The following is a 20,968-nucleotide window of genomic DNA, read 5'->3' as shown; positions in this document are numbered from 1 at the left end:
GAGAGAGTGTAGATCATTGATTTTGGATCTTTCATTTTTTTTGTAATATAGACATTTAAACCTATATATTTTTGTCTAAGCACTGTATTAGCTGAATTCCATAAATTTTTTTATGTTGCATTTTATTTATTCAGTTTAGATATTTTCTAATTTATGTGTAACTTGATTTCTTCTTTGACCTATGTGTTATTTTGAAGTAAGGTTTTTTATTTTTAGATATTTGGGGCTTTTCTAGATGCTTTATTATTTTCTATTTCTATTTAATTCTATTGTGATCAGATAACATACTTTGTAAGATTTATTCTTTTAAACCTATTGAGACTTGTTTATGACAAGATAGTTCCAGAACCATGCAAGGTTTTATGAGGCTGTGGCACCAACAGGGAAGGAAGAGTGAGGTTAACATTTGGGTCTTTACGCAGTGTTTTGGCTCTTGACTATACAGCATAATGACTTACAGCACAGTCTTTGTAGTCTTATGAATCTGGGTTTATCTCCAGTCCATACCATTTCTTAACTGTGTGACCTTAGGCAAGTTACTTAACCTTTTTCTTCATATGTAAAGTGGAGACGTAGAATAGTATATATGAGGTTGAACAATTAAGTTCGCTGAACTCATCCTAGAAAAAGTGCTACATACCTCATTGCTGAATATCACTATGGCCACCTTCGAAGTACTCCCCTTGGGAAGCTATGCACTGACGCCAGCGCCTAGTCCACCCTTCAAAGCAATTTTGGAACTCTTTTTCTGGGATGCCCATCAGAGCGGTCATTGTATTACCCTTGATGTCCTGAATGTTATCAAAATGTCTTCCTTTCAACATTTCCTTTATCTTCGGGTAAAGAAAGAGGTCATTGGCGGCCAGATCAGGTGAGTAGAGAGGGGGTTCCAATATAGTTATTTGTTTACTGGCTAAAAACTCCCTCACAGACAGTGCCATGTGAATTGCCGTGATGCAAGAGCCATGAATTGTTGGCGAAAACTTCAGGTTGTCTAACTTTTTCATGCAGCCTTTTCAGCACTTCCAAATAGTAAACTTGGTGAACTGTTTGTCCAGTTGGTACAAATTCATAATAAATAATCCCTCTGACATCGAAAAAGGTTAGCAACATTGTTGCAACAAGTTCACAATCTTAATTGTCAGACTTTGTATGTGCTTTTAGAAAGATGAAATTATATATATATTATATATATAGTATGCATATACACATTATATATATCATACTTATACACACATATAGTACTTAGTAAAGTATGTGTTCAATGAATATCTATTGTTATATGTGCTCTTATATAACATATAATATGTATATATGATAGATATTATTATATCATATGTTGCTTCATATATTCTAATTTTCCCGCTGGCTTCAAAGTTATAGAGGTTTAGTTAACTGTCTTTTCCCCGTTTGCCCTGATTGTCCCTCTCCTCACTTCCTTACTCTATTTTCTCATTTCTCAATTTTTGGCTCTCATTGCTGTCAAAATTTAATAACCTCAAGAACTGCAAATTATACAATTAAGGTAGTTGCTGCTTGCTATCTTTCTTCTTTTGAGACTCACCATCAATCTTTATAACTTGGCTAGGACTCCCATTTCCACTCTAAAAAACTGCACTTGTTAAGAGTTTTTCAGTTGTTTGCAATATGGGTACAAATAACTGGGGCTTATACACCTAGCTTAGAAAGACACTCCAGATGTACTTGGATGACAGAATAATAACACTGTTTGCAGAAGAAATGCCCTATATTTATTGTAAGTATTCTCAGCACAAATTGTCACTAGAGCTTATAAGAGGCCCTGGTAGAAGGGGCATTTGAAAACTCAGTTCAGCTCTTTTTGCACTCTGAGAAGCATCCCCTTCAGAATTACCAACCAGATGATGTTTAATGTTGCTGACTCAGCAGCGTGACGTGGAAAAAAGATCGTGAGTTTAAAGTCAGATAACTCAGGTGCTTACACTTTGGGTTATCTCTTAGCCTTTCTGAACATGTTTCCGATTTGTAAATTGTGGTATTAACCTGCTCTCCATGGTTTCCTCTTCAGGAAAGCGTATCCTATACCACATTCATGTTCATTTCCCTTATTTGGGACTTTCATACATCATATACCTTTCCTTTGAAGCAATTGTCACAATTTCACTTTTCATTGAAGTATATAATTATTTATTAATATCTACCTCCTATACTGTATTGTAAGCTCCACGGAGCCAGGGACCATAAGCGATTGCTGTACCCCTGTATTCCTAGGCTGAACCCATCACCTTTCACTCAGAGTCAAGCATAGTGCCTGGCACAGTGTAGGCAGTCAGGGAACAAATGAATGACAAAGGTGTAGCAGCTTGTGGCTGGCGCGTTGTAGGTGGGGTGTGGAGGAAGCCGCCCAGGCCCGCAATTCCCGCCCTTGCATAGGGATAACATCCCCAGCAGCGGCCTAATACTACTCCAGGATCGGCCCCTGCACCAGGCCCTACCCCGCGATCGCCAGCCAGAGCCTGGGGCTGAGCCTCGCCAGGTGACGCCATTTGGGGGTGGGACTTCCGGCCGTCGAAGTTTAACAGTCCGGGCGGGAGCCGGAAGCACAGCGCCGGAGCGGGCCGTGCCTTGGCCCCCGGCGTTCCTCGGCTGAGAGGTGAGGTTCCGGAGGGGTTGGGGTCAGCTGGCGGTCGTCCAGCGTGTCCTTGCACGTTCCTGAACCCCGTCCGCCCTCCGGCCACTTCAGGGGGCGGGTCGGAGGTCCCGGGACTCCCCACGCCTGGGCTGGTCCCGCGCTCCGGACGGTTGCCGGGCAGGGGCGCGGCGGAGCGTTTGGCGCGGAAGTTGCCGGGAGCCGCGGGCCGGGGTCGCGCACCTCTCTGCCCGCGACGGCCTCCTGCCTGGCCTGAGAGGTGGCCGGGGTCGCCGGGGTAGGTTGGTGGTGGCTCTGGGGGTGGTGTGCTGCCTCCGAAAAGTTTACAGCTTCTTCACAGTCTGCCTCCCCTTTCGTAAACTTCTCAAATACGACTCGTTTAATATTCGTTTAATAGACGCTCGAATGATTTCACAGGGTAACCCCAGTTGAGCAAGTCTCCAGCAAGTAAAGTGCATTTTTGGTGAATGAACTTTGGGGGACTTTTATTTGTGTAAACGAAGTGTTGTATTAGAGTTGTTTCATGTACCGGTTATCCGCAAATCTGGGGCTGGCGGTCTGGTACCGCCTTGTGTCCTGACAGCTCCCTTTCGGTGGGACCCACTTTGAAAGGCTGATGTAATGCCTCTTCCTTAATTGTGCTCAGTTCTCAGAAGACTGAGGTAGGTGGGCAGATGGTCCCCTTCTCCTCTCCACTCTCAGAGAAGGAAACACATTAAATGACTTGGCCAAAGTCACTTGTCAGCTAACTCTGGGGCACTTAGTTTGAACCCACTTTTTCTGAGCCCTGGCTTAAGTGATCTTCCCACTACTCCACAGCACTCAACAGGAATGGTGTAAAAGTGTAGTGAAAACATCTTGCACTTGTGTTTACTGGGTGTAGAGATCGCCTTTCCAGCCTTATATTGTTCCTTGAGTAGGGAACCAAGAGTGCATGTTACCACATGCTACGGCATCAGATCCAAACACTGCCTTTATTGCAACAGGTGACTAACGACTTTTAGTAGCACTGCATTATCTGATAAATGAAGCATAATGAATCACATAACTGACTTTTCTAGTTAGCAAGTTTTGGCCTTTTTATAAACATTAAAAACTTTTTTTTTTTTTGTCTCTTGAGAATCAAAGGGCCCTATAATTTATTATCCCTCTAACTTGTCCTTTGAAATAGGGTATGCTGGACATAAATGAGATGTTTTATCGATGACTTGGGAACCTGTCTGTGACGTTACACGCTATGCTATACTCTTGCACTGTCCACACCAGGAAGGCGAGGATGTATTTCTAGTTCCCCTTCCCTTCCTCCCATGTATTTTTGAGCATTTTTTCTGACCTGTCATGCATTACTATTTGCTATTCTTTAAAGTATCTGCCTAGAGTAGTTTCTGTGCTTTCTTGTCTTCTAGATTGCCTTAGTTGGTGAAATCACTTTGCCAGAATTACGTGTTTGAACTATATATTGTGAATAAATAACATGAGTGAGGGTGTTATAGAACAAGAATTGATATAGGGACTTGGTGACATCTCCTTTGGCTGTATTTTTTAATTTTGGAGTTATTTGAAAAAATTGGAGTGACTACAGGAGGGCTCCAGTTTATCATACATGTTTAAAAAGAGGAGGAGCTTAACTATCCAACACTTATTTGTGAGTACCTACTGTGTGCCAGGAATGTTTCAAGACTGGTAGTAAACAAGACAAAATCTCAGGATTTTGTGGTGAGCACACTCTGGAACAAGTGGATAAATGCCACTTGTTTGAGATTAGATGCTTTATTTTCACTTTTTTTTTTTTTGCCTATCCTTAATTGTTTTTAAAATATATTGTCTTAAACTATTTATAGGTGCAGTCATGCAGGAAAACCTCAGATTTGCTTCGTCAGGAGATGATATTAAAATATGGGATGCTTCATCTATGACATTGGTGGATAAATTCAACCCACACACTTCACCACATGGAATCAGCTCAATGTGTTGGAGCAGCAATAGTATCCTTTTTGTTTTTTTAAATAACCACTTTTTGTTAGGTTAAACAACCAGTATCAATGGAACTTTTGCATGCCACCCATAATGAGAAGCATATTTTGCATACCTGTGAAAGACAGATAAGAAACAGAAGTTTAAAAATCAGTATATCATGTGAATGCACACTGATACTCTTTGTTGATATCATTTTTAAAAATTTTAGTTGCAGACCACTACATTGAAAAACAGTGATATATATTTGTGTAAATAAATTACTGGCTCCAGACCATAGAATTAGTTTTCTTATCAAAAGTTTGTTATTGAATCAGATAGAATAAGGTAGGTAATGGTAAGAAAAATTCTGAAAGGTTTTGCAATGAATTTTTGCATCTGCATTCGTATATTTGTTGATCTGATTTGATAATGAAAGACAGAACTCAAAGGCAGAAGCAAAGTTTGGGGGAGGAGATAAAAATTAAAATTGTCCAACCATCCGCATTTTATGTACTTTCGTATTTCTCTTCCTTTCTATGATGAAAATAGTCTCATTTTCCAAACATTATTGATATTGAATTTTTCTAAGCTTTTTATGTTTCTGATTCACACCCTCCCTGTCTTAGTAAGCTCCCATATGTGGATAAAATAAATGAGGCATTGAAGCTTGTAAATCAGGATTTCTCAGCCTCCCATTATGGTCATTTTGGCCCAAATAATATTTTGTTATAGGGACTGTCCTGTGCATTATAAGATGTTTGGGAGTCTTTCTGGCCTCTCCTTACCAGAGGTCAGTAGCCCCCAGTTGAGAACCACTGCTATAAACAAAATACTCATTACTTTTTATATGAGCATGTTCTGTATACTTGGTATGCTAGATATTATCATTCTTTTTGTAGAACTGCTACACTATTGTTTAAACAACAAATTAGGTTTTAATGTTTCTGATGTTATCAGTACCAAATAATTAATATTCTGCTTCCTGATGAAAGTAAAAATATTAAAGCTTTAAAATGTGACTGATTCATAAACAACAACATTAGAGGTTTTCATGCCTAACCTAATTGTTCTTGTAACAAAAATGATGAATTTTCTTACTGAATTAAATTTACCTCTTCATCATTCCTTGATTTGGTATTATAGTAGCAAAATAAATTACTTTGGTGTTCTATTAATCAAACTCAAGGTGCAGTGACTACATTTTTTAAGGACTTTCCAGATATGTATTGGGGGAAAATGTTTTAAAGAGAGTGACAAATATGTGAGGTAGCATCTCTTTATTGAATTTTTATTATGTTTAGAGTTTAATTTTCCCTGTTACTTACAGTATAAGAGAAAAATAGCAATTCTTAATAAGTATGATATTTTTGGTGTTTTTTTTATTCCAAGGAGTTTTATTAAGAGTTGGCATTTAGTGATAAACCATTTAATGGTCTCTCAACAAAACTGATGTGTCTATGAGGAGGTATCGTATGACTTTTGAAATTTGGTCTTATTTTTGCATAGTTTTCTTATACAGTGGACGTGCACTGGAAGCTTTATTCTTATATAATTCTTGTATGATCTTTTTCCTAATGAGGCTTTGATCCCTTCCATGGAGGTTAGTTACTGAAGAAGGATTTACCAGAGACTTAGGGCCTATGTGGTATAGATTCCAAGGATGGGGTTAATAGTGAGGTGCCAGGGAGATTTGTTTTTGGGTGTTTTTGTTTTTGGTCCTCGAGGTAGTGTTCCTCGCTTTCTCATGACTTCTAAAACTACATGAGAAATAAAAAGGAGTTACTATTTTACCCTCTCATATTCTTTCAGTTTTTTCAATATTCTCAGAAGAAAAGTAGAAGTGAACAGAAGAAGCCAAGGAAAGAGACATGATTTATTTTTCTCAATGCTGGAATATCTAGGTGGAAATGATTTTGTTTGAATTGTGTATAATAATCAAATCACAATCCACGGTTCATAAAATATGTGAATGTTTTGTAAGTCATCAAAAAGGAGTGCAGTTAGAACTGCTTATTAAAAAGCATTGATTTGAACTTCTGATAATTTGTTAGGACTTTCAAAATCAGACTCTTGTTTTTGGTTGCATTATTGTACTTAATCATTTTAGTTTTAAAATACCTAAATTAAATTGTTTTGTGTTTACTGATTGTTCCATTTATAATTTGTAAAATAAGGTAAATATAATTTTAAATTAAATTTTAAAATAACTAAATCATTTGAAATTATTAAGTTTAATTTAAAATAAAACTTCCATAGCATAAATAGTTGCTATTTAACCACATTTATTTATATCTGCTATATTTACTGTAATATTCTTAGTACATTTAAGATTGAAACATTCTATTACAAAAATTCTAGTTCTGAGAAATCACCAAATTTCATTTGTTTAGTGGACAGATAGGAGGCTAATGTGGATATTTGCTTCCTAGCTTAAATGAGTACTGAGCACTGTGTTAATAACTATCTTGAATAGCATTTATAGATGAAAAGGGTGATTCGTATTTGCTGATGTTGCTTTTATCATGTTCTCATTCTTAAAGGATAAAATTAGACCTCCTGGCCTACTCTTTGAAAATGGAGTAGTATTTCACATGGGTTAAATAGCTTTCAAGTGATAGCAAAGCCAGAAAGGATAGTTCTTCCCTGTGGTGGTAGTCAAAAGAATTAGTCTTGTAATTAGTAACCTGAGCCATTTGTGACAGCTAATGCATAAGCTATGTTCATTTGCTTTTCTTTGTAGGTTAGTGTGCTTGCTTTGATCATCACAATTCTTATATTAGTTAATCTAGTGCTAGAGATGCTCATGGATTGTTTTATGCTCCATAACTTTTCATTTAGATAACTTTCTAGTGACAGCGTCTTCCAGTGGTGACAAAATTGTTGTTTCAAGTTGCAAATGTAAACCTGTACCACTTTTAGAGCTTGGTGAAGGGGTAAGTAATTTTTTTTTTTAAAGCTTTAAAAAAAAAACGGTTCTTCTTGGGTGGTAACTGCTTATTTTTTATGGTGATTGCAAATAAATATAAAGGTCTTTAAAAGCATTTTTAACCTAAGCTCAAAATAATACAGTAACAGTTACAGGTGAGACAGGTACGAAACATCGTTAGGTAAAACAATACTGGATCCTAGGGGAGCAGTCAAGGACTTAGATTTTGTCAACTAGGCACTTGCTTTTGCCATTTTCCATGTGTGGGAGGGTCCCTGGTTTTGCTGCCTGTTTTAGGATCAAGTCCCACCTAGGTCACTAGGTTGATTTGACTGTAGAGCCCTAATGATGTAGCCCCGCCCTCACTGACACTGGGCTCAGGACCATCAGCTAAAGACTACCTCTGATGGTAGCTTTCCGCTTTTGCCTTTGTTTACATGGTCCTGAGGAGCCTGCCCGAGCCTCCAAGCTCTCCTGGAACCAGATGGCTTTGTCAAAAGTGGCTTTGGTCCCAGAGCATTTAAATGAAGCTCTTGCTGCATATTTTCTTATTCTTTTGTTTTATAAATTAATCCCTCTGATTCAGGATAATGCTGGCTTCCTCATTTCTAATCACAGACTCCTTGAAACCTATTGCTTTTTTTTAAATAAGGTCTGATTAAAAAGGTACAAGTAGTTGGTACCTTGTTCTTTTGTTAAGTTTCAAAGTTTTCATAGCAGACCCTAAATCATTATGAATTGTCTTAATTTTACACACCGGAATAGGTAAAGTAGACCAATTAGAAAGAACACAGCAGGAAATGGAATATTAGCTCATCTACTTATAAAGGTATCTGGTGGGATTGATTCAAGCATCCAGCTCACCTACTTTGGAGGCTGGGCCAGAGAGAATGTCTGCTAAGGGTAGAAATGGAGTTTGAGGTACTCTACCTATTCAAGTCCAATTAAGTAAAATTGCAGCAGAGAGCGTTCCTGGTCAATCAAAGTCAAAGTGTATTCTTCCAGGGAAGGCTAAATATCTTAGTCATCTTTGGAGAGTTAAATCCCAGCAAAGGTGTCAACAAATGTTTGTTTAAATATCAAAATCAAAACCGTTTTGATTTTCACTTCCATCACAATATATATTGTGCTACTTTTATGCATTATGATTTAGAACCAGTTTGGAACCTTTTTTGTTGTTATTAAAGTATGAAAATAACCTGATATTCACAAATGTGACACAATTTATTCTAAATTTTGTGAATATTGCACATCTGTTGCTATAGTTCTCTTTCCCACAGTTAAGAAATCACATCAGAATGCAGGTGGATGGAAGTGAGGTCATTATGGTTATAATTTGAATCTGCTTTAATTATAGAAATATTTTGCAAATGTTGGTTCTGTAGCCTTGATTGGTAATTTCTTATAACATATTAGTGTGTCGATAACCTTTGTTTTGTAAGATCTAAGTACTATTACTCATGTGCCATTTGAGATATTAGACCTTTCCTATATGGGAAAATAAGATTCTGGATTAGTTTAACATTATTTTTAAAGTAGAACTTCAAGTTCATATTTATATTCTTTGATTTTATATTTTATTTCTTTAAAGAAGGCAGATTGGAATTAACAGTATAATATGGATATAATAGGCTACTATATAACCTAGAAATTTGACCAGCTTTATTTTTAGATTTTAAAAACTGCACCCATTGCTTGTGTCTTGGGGTATAGTATTCTTGTAAAAACCATATAATTTCTATTAATTATTTAAGTTCCTTAGCTACATTAATAATATATTAACATAAAAAAAGATCTTCAATCATCGGGGTAAGCCAGCTATAAATACTAGTTTTTGTTCTGAGCCCTTAAGAATAATTTGCGTTGTTTTTGACAATTAGAATCCTAATACATTGATCTTTGATTGACACTATTCTTGTCTGTTTTCATTAAACATTATTTTTATAGCTCTTAACAAACTGTCCTGATTTGCAGTGATAACCAGACCTTATTACTCTGTTTCGACCAAAGTCAGTTCCTAGTATGGTGCCTAGAAGAGAATTATACCAACTATACTGAAACATTGCTGCAGTGTGCTTCTGATATTGTTATGCGTTAGTAATTTTGACTCTTGGGCAGAGTTTGAGAGTGTAAGAAACCTTGGGGTGGGGGACCATCTCCAGCCCTTTAAGAATCCAGTGCTCTCTTGAGCAGAGGATGTTTATGAGATGCATGGACTCTCAAGTTAGGACCGGTAGATCTAGTCCTCATCTTTCATTTCTCAGATGAAGAAATGTAGGCTCAGAAAGGTGAGATGATTTATTTAAACCTATAAAGCTTGCCTTTTAACTTTTTAACTAAGCCACAAAAATGTTTCCTTTTGAATTCATTTCTCTATTTTTTTCTCATGGCATTCAACTGAAAGTGAGAACAATTACTCTAACTACATAGTGTACCCGAATGTTAAATGGAAAAAAACATGTAATGTTGAGTTCTGCTGTGTAGCATAGTTATGGATTGATACCACCAGAGAGGTGACACTCACAGATAATAATCATTGTGAGAAAAACTTGATAACCTCTGTATTTTCAGCCATTAATTTTATCAGTATTTATTGAGCATAGATATGGTCTTTGTTCTAATGAAATTAATAGCCTGGTGGAAGACAGACAATAAACTAGTAAACTGAATACCCAGATAGTCATATGTTGTTATGCAGGGAACTAAAATAAAATATTGAGATAGCAAGTTACATTAGGTGGCCAAGGGAAGTCTCCTGAGTCAGGAGGTGGCATGTAAGTTGCTGTCTGTTGCCCAGAAGAAGTCATTCAGCCAGGCTTCAGGAAATTTAACTTTCCCGGCAAAAATAGCTGCCTTGAAGCCGTAAGGCAAATACAGAGTTGTTCTGTTGAGGGAACGGAAGAAGGTCATTGTGGCTGGAGAATTAGTGGGTGAGGAGGAAACTGGTGAGAGGTGAGGTAGGACGGGGCCAGATGAATAGGGCTTTGAAAGCCAGGTTAATGAGTTCAGAATTTATTCTGGGGCTGATTAGAAGCCATTGAAGATTTGTAGATGGGAGAGACGTGATCTGATTTTTTAAAGGTGACCCTACTTACAGCATAGAATGTAGGCAAGTAGGAGTGGCAGCAGGACAACCAGTTGGGAGGTTGCTACTGTGGTTTGAGAGGCAGGGTCAGATTAGGGTGTTCCCGTAGGAATAGCGATAAAGGGGGGCCCATGTGGGATTTATTTTAGTGTTGGAGTTTAGAGAATTTATGATAGATTGTGGGGAAGGTGAATGAGGAATTGGGTAATTTTAGACTTTTACCTTGAGAAACTGAATGCGTGGTCTCTTTACAGACATGGGGAAAAGTGTAGAGTCAAATTGTGATGACCTGATACTTGAGACTTGGGCTCCTTAGGGGGGAGATTTGCTGTGAGGCTTTGGGCAAGTCTTTTGTCCTCTTTATAAAGCTCTCCCCATCTGTAAAACGAGGAGCTTGGACATCCTTCAAGTTCCCTCTACCTGTAGTGTTTTCTGAGCTATTGGTTGGTTCTATCTAATTCAAGACACTGTGGAAGTGCACGACCTGGTGTTAGTAAGGAGAGATGTTAAGGGCAAGTAAGCCCTGAGGGGAGGCCAAGATTTGCTGAGTTTCCTAAGGTCCCTCTGCCGCCTCTGTTCTGTGGAAGAGATCACGAATCTAGTTGATTTCCTTGAAACTTTTTTGAACTCATTACCAGCTCTTGGATCCATGTGGAAGATGATGAGATGTGAATCTTTAGTATAAATAGCATGGGTATAGCATTTAATTCAACAAATACTAAGTGTTACTAAGTGTTGGAGAAGACTTGAAAGTCATGTCTGGGCCTATTAAATTAAGGTAACTTTTTTTTCTTTAATAGCAAAAGCAGACATGTGTCAGTTTGAATTCAACATCTATGTATTTGGTAAGCGGAGGCCTAAATAACACTGTTAATATTTGGGATTTAAAATCAAAAAGAGTTCATCGATCTCTTAAGGTAAGCAACTTTTTTTCTTTTAATCTTTATAGAAATTAGTATGTCTCAGTGTGTTTAGTTACCAAACTTTTAATTTTGAGCATTTATGATAAAAATAAAATGCTTTGGTACCAAAGTACATAACTAATTGTAATAGTGGGAAACCTAATCTTTCACCTTTGGATCCCTTCTCTGCAGTGCTCTTTCTGGTAACAACACAACTTCTGGCACTTGCTAGGTCCTTAGTAAATGTTTATTGAGTGACTTATTTCCACAGAAATATGAAAGACACTTGCCTCTTTACGAGTACAAAGTCATTGAAATTGTGTTAGACCTCATGTTCTTAATTTCCCAAGTGGGAACAATGCTCTCAATGTCTACTCTTTGGTTTTTTTCTTCTTATCAGGCATTTTTTTCCTCAGGACAGCAGTTGTTTCTTTGATTTAGAAAAGGAATAAAATGTAAAGATATCTCCAAACATGCGTGAAACAACTTTTTCAACCATTTGAAAAAGTTGTCATATAAGTAGAATATTATAGTTACTATTCTTCATAGTACGTTAATGTAATTATTAAATATAAAGGTTACTTTGTTTACATTAAGATCTGACAGCAAACTGTGAAAAACTGTACCCCTAATCCTGATCACTTTTCTGTGTTCCTGCTAGATTGCTCTAATTCGATGTTGGAAAACATAGTCCTTGTGAACTCATTTTATTTAAAACCAAACAAGTTTTATTTCCACAAAGTGGATTCCCCTTTGGATTTGAGAGCCTAATAGAGGGAGTCTTTGGAATTTAACCGGCAATTGAATCCTGGCTCTATCACTTACCAGTTACAGGGGCTTGCTCAGGTTTCTTAACCTTTCTGTGCCTCATTTAGTTAAGTCATCTATAAAATGGGATAAAATGACCTTGCCTCCAGGATTGTTCTAAGGATTAATAATAATAATAATAATAATAATAATAATAATAATGACAACAACATATAAAGCTCCCAGCATTAGTAGGTATTCAGCAATTAAAAGCAGCTGCTATCATCTCTCAAGCATACTCATTCTGGCTTTGGGGCTTTTGTTTTTTGCTCTCTTCCATGTTGTAGTGTCTGGTTCCTTTCCCCTTCACCTAACTTAGCTCTTATCCTTTCTTTAATGTTGAACTCAAGCTTTACGTCTTCATAAAGCTTCCTCTATCAACTCAGTTTACAGGGATGCCTCTTGCTCTTTCCTCTCCACGCTTTGCCTCTGTCATTCACTTAACATTTGTTCTACCTTTTTCATGTTAATTTAAATGTCCTGTCTTTCAGTTGAGCGGTAATACTCTCAAGGGCAGGGATTCTCATGATAGTCAACTTGCAATAAATGTTATTTGTTAGTGGAAGTGAATTCTTTAAGATAGACAAAATGCCATTTAGAAAATTACCATTCCTTTCTGTCTTTTGTTTCAGTCTGATCATTATTATGGTTATGAAAAATAAATCTCTGTTCCCTGAGAAGGTCGTGTTAATCAGATAGCTTCCTGCTTTAGTAATTTTTTTTTAGGTTATTTGAGGAAAATGTTAAAGCAAATATTAGATTGACAAATAATATTTATAAAACATGAAGTCTACAAAAATGTAGTTTGAATGTTATATGGCACTGTACTTTCATTTTTTTTCCTTACAGGATCATAAAGATGAAGTAACTAGTGTAACATATAATTGGAATGATTGCTACATTGCTTCTGGATCTCTCAGTGGTGAAATTATTTTGCACAGTGTAACCACTAATTTATCTAGCACTCCATTTGGTCATGGTAGTAACCAGGTACAGTATGGGTTTATTCAAAATAAAGTTGATAAGATAGATGTTGAATTGTTGTATGTAAGACGGTGAATTTTAAGTTTTTTAAATTAAATATTTTACATTTGCATTTAGCTTGCTTGAAAAACTTACATCTAGCTACTTTTTAATGGTAGTGTTTGAAAATGTTAAAATAACAAGCTAATTCATACTTGATTAAGGTGCTTACTTAAGTTCAATTAGACCATTGAATAGTCATCTGCTCTTAGAATATAACTATATATAACAAAATACAAATAGTGCTAAGAGGTTAAGCCCAAAACATGGATATTAATCTTTCTATGACATTACAGTTATAAAGTGTTGCATAGCTCTAAATGTGTCAGCTACAAGAAAGGTTCATAAATATTCTGGTGGACATGGGGTAATGGAGTGTGTTTAGGCATAGGGTAAATTGAGTTTTGTTTTTTGGTTGTTTAAGTACATGATAGTTAATGTATCAAAGCTTATTCATGTATTTCAGGGTAATGTAGAAGTACTTAGGGAAATTTTTTACAAAGTAAAATTAGTCAAATTTTTTTTTCTTTATAAAAAAATTAGTCTATAAAATTCTTGAAAGAATAAATTTAGTTTCTCAAGAAATCTAATTCTTGGCCAACTTGCCATGAAATTCCTTCACAGAAATTTACAATGAGGTGCAACTTCTTTAATCCTTCCTTTTTATTACAATCATTTTGGCCATAATTACTATCAGATAAAAGAGCTCCTCACTTTTGAAAAACAATTTTTAAAATCATTATTTGAATAGTATATATTTAGTGTTTAAGGAAAATTTAATAGATATTAAAAATTCAAAGAAAAAAGTCTTCCCAAGTTTTCTATGTATTGGGAATAACAGAGATACACATATAAATTATAATATAGGTGATATAAAATAATCTTAGGGTGGTTCAAAACAGTGAGAGAAAACTATCCAATTGGGAATAAAATAGGGAAAATTGGAGGGTAGAGGATTTCAGTTCTGTCTAAGCCTTAATTGTTTTTTTTTGTTTTGTTTTTACTATACTATAAACTGTCCTCTTTGGCAGTTACTTGATTTTAACTTATATTAGGGTTAACTCGTTACATGCCTGCACTATAGTTGGAACCATATCTTATTTCCTTTGTCCTCAGCCATCCAACTTTGTGCCTTACATGGAAAGATATTCTCAATAAATATGTGAGTGGATGAATACATTTAGAGACAATAAAGATTTTTAACAGGCTAATATAGAACTTTGCGACAGGGATATTTTTATATGTAGGAAATCACATGAGCAAAAACAAGGAATAGGAAGGTGCGTGGGCTTTATACAGGGCCAGTGTGAGAAAAGATGGGAAAGATACATGTGAACATAGTGTTGATATGGGACTTGGAATGCCAGACCAAAGATTTGCCTTTTATTTTGGAAGGTGTTGAGGGAACTAATGAAAGTTTTTGATTAGTTGAATGTGAGAACCAGAATACTTGAACTGAAAAAAGCCATTGGAAGTAATCTCACTGTCTGCATTATGACTAGGCTAACTGATTGGCCACCAGGAACATCTTAATATTGTCATACATGCAGAAAGTAATATTTTGTTTTTGTGATTTTTTTTTTTTTTGGTTATTTGTGTGTTCATAATCAAGACATAAAGCCTAAGCTCATAGACATTGGAACTGGTGTGAAAAAAATTTACCTAGTGTTTCAGTTTCTTGCTTTGTAAGGAAATAGACTAATTTTCTTTCCATTTTTTTTTTGGTGGGGCGTGTATATTAGACTCATGACAAATTTAGATTTGTACATTTCTGGCTGACTTTTCAGTAACACAAAAATTAGATCAGATACTACCATGTATATTCTTACATTTCAGTTTTTATTGTATCTTGCTGCAGAGTTTTCTTATTAAAACCAAGCATGAAGGAATAATCCTGAAAACATTAGGTTTGCTTATTGCTCTTGGCCTTATTATGTGTAAAATATTTAAATCTTTTTAATTGGTAAAGTGCGTATATCTTAAGTGTACAGCTGGATGAATTCTTATATACACATACACCTGTGTAGCCACTACCAAAATCAAGATAGAGAACATTTCTGGCACACCAGAGGACTCCATCTTAACCCTTTCCGGTCACTACCTAGTATTTCTTCAAAGAATTTATGTATCTGGTTTCTTTTAGTCTTCATTTATGTTTGCTTTGTTGCATGGAATAGTGGTTCATACTGTTTCATTACTGCATAGTATGCCGTTATATGGATGTAACACTATCCGTTCTATTGTTGATGGACATGTGAGTTGTTTCTAGTTTTTAGCTATTACAATAAAGCTACTATGAATATTCTTGTAAAAGTCTTGTTGTGAACATATGTTTTTATTTGTCTTGAGTAAATACATGGGAAATGAATTGATGTGTCTAGGTAGGCATCGAATTTTACTTTATTAAAAATTGCCCCAAGTTTTCCTAAAGTGCTCGTGCCATTTTACTCTCCTACAGCAATGTGTGTGAGATACAGTTGCTCCACATTTTTGCTAATACCCAGTATTTTCTATCTTATTCATTTTAGCCACTTTGATGGTTATATAGTGGTATCTCATTGTAGTTTTAATTTGCATTTCTCTATTTTGAACAGATTGAGTGCATTTTCATACACCTTCTTTTGTGAAGTGACTGTTCAAGTCTGTTCCTCCTTTTTGTATTGAGTTATTGGTATTGTTCTGGTTGATTTATATAGTTTATTATATATTCCAGAGTCATATTTTGGGTGTACGTGTTACATATACTTTTAGCCTACAGCTTGCCTTTCGACTGTCTTAATGCCTTCTTTTTAATAAACAGAGGTTCTTAAATTTGATGAAACCTAGTCTATTATATCACTTTTTTTAATGGATGCTGCTTTTTGTGTCCTCTTGAAGAATCTTTCTTGCCCCAAGGTCTTAAAAATAGTGTCCTTTTGTTTTCTTTAGATAAAGCTTTGTTGTTTTACCTGTCTCATTTATGTCCATTATGATCCGTTTCAAATTAATTTTTGCATATGGTGTGAGATAGGATTCAACTTTCCGTACAGGTATATACTTCGGCCAGCATTAATTATTGCAGTGACCATTCTATTGCCAGTGGGGTGACTGCAGGTGGTGAGTGAGGGTTTGGAAAGCATTCCAGGTAGAGGTTATGAGAATCCTTACTACCTACATCTTTATGTATTGTGTTTCCAGCACTGTGATCATTGCTTCATGTTACATTTTTTTATTTGATCTTTGCTGCTTGTGAGATGCATGTTATTTTCATTTTACTAGTGAGAAAACAGATTCCAGGACTTTCAGATCATAAGACTCTTAGTTGAGTGTTTTGAAGAGCAACTCTTTAAGAGTGGCAGCAATGTTTCCTTTTGGATCTCTTGCTAGCTCAGGAACAGCTGAATGTAGAAGGATTTGAGGATCTAAAGCTTCTGGAAACTGCAGTATTCTTTTGTCACTTTGTGCAGGGATCCAAAATACTAACCTCTTCTTCACTTTAAACAAATTTCTTTTAAAGTTCTACATGACGGATAGGTTGCTATATTGTTGGTTTTCAAAGGGTTTTCATTGATTATTGAAAAATTAATAACAGTAAAACTGAATTTAAATTTTCTTCTACTTTAGGAAAACAGTAATGCAAAAAGCATATCTCTGTGCAAGGTCAGATAAACCAGAACCTGAGATTTTCATGTGCCTGCTGCCTCCTGCCAGGGCAGTCAGCATCTCTACAGGATCTTTTGGTCTCATTTTACATTGCAAGTCCCACATTTATAGCTGTGTGAACCTGGACAAGTTACTTAACTCGCAAGCCTCCTTTTCCTTATCTGTCAAGTGAGAATGAGAATATACTTTCCACAGGGTTGTTGTTTTTTTTTTCTTTTCCTAAGGACTAAACTAGATGCCAAGTACATTGTTTAACATACTTCCCAATATTTGGTAAGAGATTAATGAACTTTAGTGTGAGCTTTGAATGAATAAATATATTAATGCATTAAAATAGCTTTTGTTATTTGCTGCCCCAAACTGGCTTGCGCATCTTGGTTTAATGCATTTCCTCTGAACCCCTGCTAATTTACCAGTTGTAACTTGACCTCAGTAATAATATTTTGTGTTTTAGGTCTAGTGCTTAGAATAAGAAGAGCATTAAAGAAGGTGAAGAAATTGAATTGGGGTGTGTTAATTTTTTCCCTTTCCCTGGAACAAATGTTTATATATTTTTGTATGCTATATTATATCATTTTCCTGTATACCATTGAAAGAGTGTATGGGCTAGGAAATACTGGTTGGCCCCTCTGTATGTAAGAATGCAGTCTCAGTTTCTTCGTGAAGAAAGTCAGAGTTTTCATAATTCTGTGTGCTTCTGTTTCTCTTTTCAGGCAGTGTGATTGAAATCTTTGGAGTGATTGTTTTTTTTTTTTTTTTAATTAGTTTTTTCTACAGTGATTTCACTCTGGTTTGTTTTATCTAATGTGGACCAAAAGTATAGAATTGCTAATTGAGCATTCATTAACAATTTTTAAAATATTTCTCAAAATTCATTTAACATTTCAAATATATCAAATATTCATTTCTTAAATCTACACAGTGTTCGTAAAAATTTCAAGTCTTTTAAAAAACTGACATACTTTAATTCAAATACCCAGCCCAATTTCTATGTTGATCAGTTTTACTACAGATAGGGTCTGGGTTATTGAGAAAAATAGTAGGTAGGGCGCATCTAATGATTAAATGAAAATTTTTCTGTTTTTGTTTCTATGAACAGTCAAGAATCTGAAATCTTTAAAAGTTATCAAATTGATTTCTTAGCAAAAGTGATATTGGAAATGAGATTGCCTGAATATATTTAGAATCTTACTTTGAAGTATATGAGCTGAATTGAAGCTATTAGTTTTATGTAAATCTCAGTGTCTTTCTGCAGGGGAAAAAGAAAGAGCCTTCCTGCTCCTGCCCAACTACCAGGGCTGACAGACTTCTTAGAATATAATTGCATGTCGCTATTTGGCAAGTTCAGCAGCTTAGGCTCACAAATAGGTTAACCTCTGTTGCCTTTCTCAAAAGCAGTTAAAAAGTGGATGTATTTTATCGATTCCTTAGATTTAAAAATGATGTTTAAATATAGTAGGCTTTCTGTGAGATTTTAAATATAACGTATTTCAGTATGTATTAAATAAGCTTATTGTCTTCAGTGAAATTTTTTACATTTTAGGTACAGACTTTGTAAGTATTAATAAGCCTGTTTGAGTACAGAGATCTGGTAAATGTAAATATTAATTATATTTTTAAAAGAATTGTTTTGTCACGAATGAGTTTAGTTCTAATTCGGTTAACTTGGTGACTAGTTGTGTTTGTACCTGAATTTCAGCACTCAAAAAGTTTGACTGACTACAGAGCTTTATTTCTAGAATAGTGGTCTCCTTTATGTTATATAGGAGCATTGGTATACAATGTATGCATGCTAATACGGCCTTGATTCTCTTGATGTATTTCCTTAGGATTTGTGTATACTTGGCTAGTCTATATATATTATGTTCTAAAGCAGTTTTATGGTTGACATGTTGGCATAAAATAAACTTCTATATATTTTACTTCTTAAAGGCTAATTTTCCCCCCCATTTTTCTCTTGCAAATTTTCTTTAATGGAAAATTATTTGAAGAGTGTTTTCTTGCAGTGTTTCTATGTATGGCTCTGTCTTCCTTCCATACAGTAGTAATCATGTTGTTGGTTCAGTCTTGTTTTCTGCCTTTTGCTCATTAGTGTTCTATCCCACATATTCTTATATTACTAGTCTTTATAACCATAATTTTTAATGGCTGAGTAATATTCCATTGTTGAAATGCCACAGCTTATCAGCATTTCTGTATTTAAGTTATTTTCGAAGTTTTTTTAATCACAGTGAGCACCATATGTTAATATTGTTTCCATAAGCATGTATGTTCTTCTTTTGACTATTTCTTTGAGATTACAAGTTCTTTTTCAGTGTAACTCAGCAGCAGCCTCACATTTTTTTTTCCCCTTGAGGATCTTAAGTGTGTTACTCTTATCATTTTTTATCTCAAATGTCTGATGATAATTTCAGTATTTTTTTTTCTTATAAGCCAGTTGTTCTTTTTCCTTTAGATGACCAAAGGATTTTTATTCTTTAAAGTACAATGATTTTACTGGACAGTGTCCTGGTGTTGCGTGTTGTGTGTTGCTATTCAGATGGTGTGCTCATTTTATGTAGCTCAAATCTTCTTTCAGGAAAGTTTCTTGAATTATAGTTTCTAGTATTTCTTCTTTTCCTTATTTTTGTTTTTTCCTCTTTTTTAGCTTCTTTAGTAATTTATTACTTTCAAATAATTTTTAACTTTTTCCTTATTTTTGATTTTTAAAAATTCTTTCCTTTTTTACCTGTTTTTAAGATAATTGTCTGTTGTGTTTATTCATTCTTGTGTTTCTTTTAAAGTAGCCTTCATTTTTGAAGACATTTTTAAAATTTCTAATTCTTTTTCAAGTTCTAACATCTCATTTCTGAGTTTCCTAATTCTGATTAATGTTGTTTTTAAATGTCTTATATAATTTTATTGTCTGTTTGGTCATCTGTTGTGAATGTCTTCTTGTTCTCTCTGTTCCTACGATAACTTTGGGATTTATCTTAACTTAACTATGGGATTTATCTGTGAAGTTAGTTTCCCTGAACATCTAGACAGAGATGGGATTCAGGGTATCTTTTCTAACTTACGGAGCTCCTTATTTTCAGGGTTTTTTTTCTCTTTTTTTTAACGGCAAGTTGTTTTCTGAGGTTGCTTGGCTCTGTTCCACTCCTCTGCTTGTATGTGAACTTTTGCTTTCCTTCAGCTCTGTTGACTCTGACCTATTCAGGTTTGCTTCCACTCCTAGTAGTGTCTCCTTAGTGTTGTGCCCTGACTTGGGAGGGAGGCACCTTGGCTGGTCAGTTTTGGGAGTTCACTGGGGCTAAACTGCGCTAGCCTTTCAGACTTTTCTGCAGACATTTTGTACAGACCCACTAATGCAGTGGATATTCCTGGTTTCAGCTGTTGTCTAATTGGCCACTGTGCTTTCCTGTGAATACCCATTGGCTGTTTGGGGCTTTTCCTGTTTTCAGATCTGTCTTAGACTCCCTGTATTTTCCTCTGCTTCTTCCTTCACAAGCACTAAATACTATGAAGGATTTGTGGCTCTTGAGTGTGTGACCTACTAGTGTGTATTTTGGGGCTCATGGAGATACCCGATTGTCTCTTTGTGTTGCAAATGTTGTTTATGGGATTTTAGTTTTGCTGTTTGGTTTGTTATCTGTAAAACACACATACACTAACACTCATACACTTACACTTACTTTGCTGGGGATCCCCAAGACGAGGTTTGATGATTCGCTAGGAGGACTCAGCATGATTTATTACAATGAAAGGGTACAAAGCAAAATGAGCAAAGAGGAAAAGACGCTTGGGGTAAAGTCCTAAGGAAACCAGGCACAAGCTTCCAAACGAGTCTTCTCTCAGTGGAGAAAATGTACTTGTTTTCCCCAGCATCAAATTGTGACAGCATGTGTGAGAAGTTATCTACCAGGGAAGCTCATTAGAGACTCATTGCCGAGGGTTTTTATTGGAGGCTGCTTACCTAAGCACCCTCGCCTAGCATGTACTAAAATTTCAAATTTCCA

The 20,968-nt window shown here is 35.7% G+C and overlaps 1 protein-coding gene across 2 annotated transcripts in view; it reads left to right on the top strand.

The window, feature by feature from the left end:
- The first annotated feature begins 2,555 nt into the window (after positions 1-2,555).
- The window catches only part of NEDD1 (NEDD1 gamma-tubulin ring complex targeting factor), a 43,573-nt gene continuing 25,160 nt past the window's right edge, over positions 2,556-20,968 (top strand). Inside the window, exons 1-5 of one of the 2 annotated variants that reach the window (XM_033118726.1) lie at positions 2,556-2,632; positions 4,471-4,614; positions 7,424-7,518; positions 11,397-11,513; positions 13,155-13,295. In XM_033118726.1, the coding sequence (XP_032974617.1) occupies positions 4,479-4,614; positions 7,424-7,518; positions 11,397-11,513; positions 13,155-13,295 (489 nt within the window). In that variant the 5' untranslated portion in view covers positions 2,556-2,632; positions 4,471-4,478. Of the gene's footprint in view, positions 2,907-4,470; positions 4,615-7,423; positions 7,519-11,396; positions 11,514-13,154; positions 13,296-20,968 lie in introns of both variants that reach the window. The other variant, XM_033118725.1, reaches the window with a different exon arrangement.

This window comes from Rhinolophus ferrumequinum, chromosome 10, assembly GCF_004115265.2.
Source record: "Rhinolophus ferrumequinum isolate MPI-CBG mRhiFer1 chromosome 10, mRhiFer1_v1.p, whole genome shotgun sequence".
Taxonomy (NCBI): domain Eukaryota; kingdom Metazoa; phylum Chordata; class Mammalia; order Chiroptera; family Rhinolophidae; genus Rhinolophus; species Rhinolophus ferrumequinum.
Note: the sequence above shows the minus strand (reverse complement) of the source record. Positions and strands in the feature narration are given on the sequence as shown.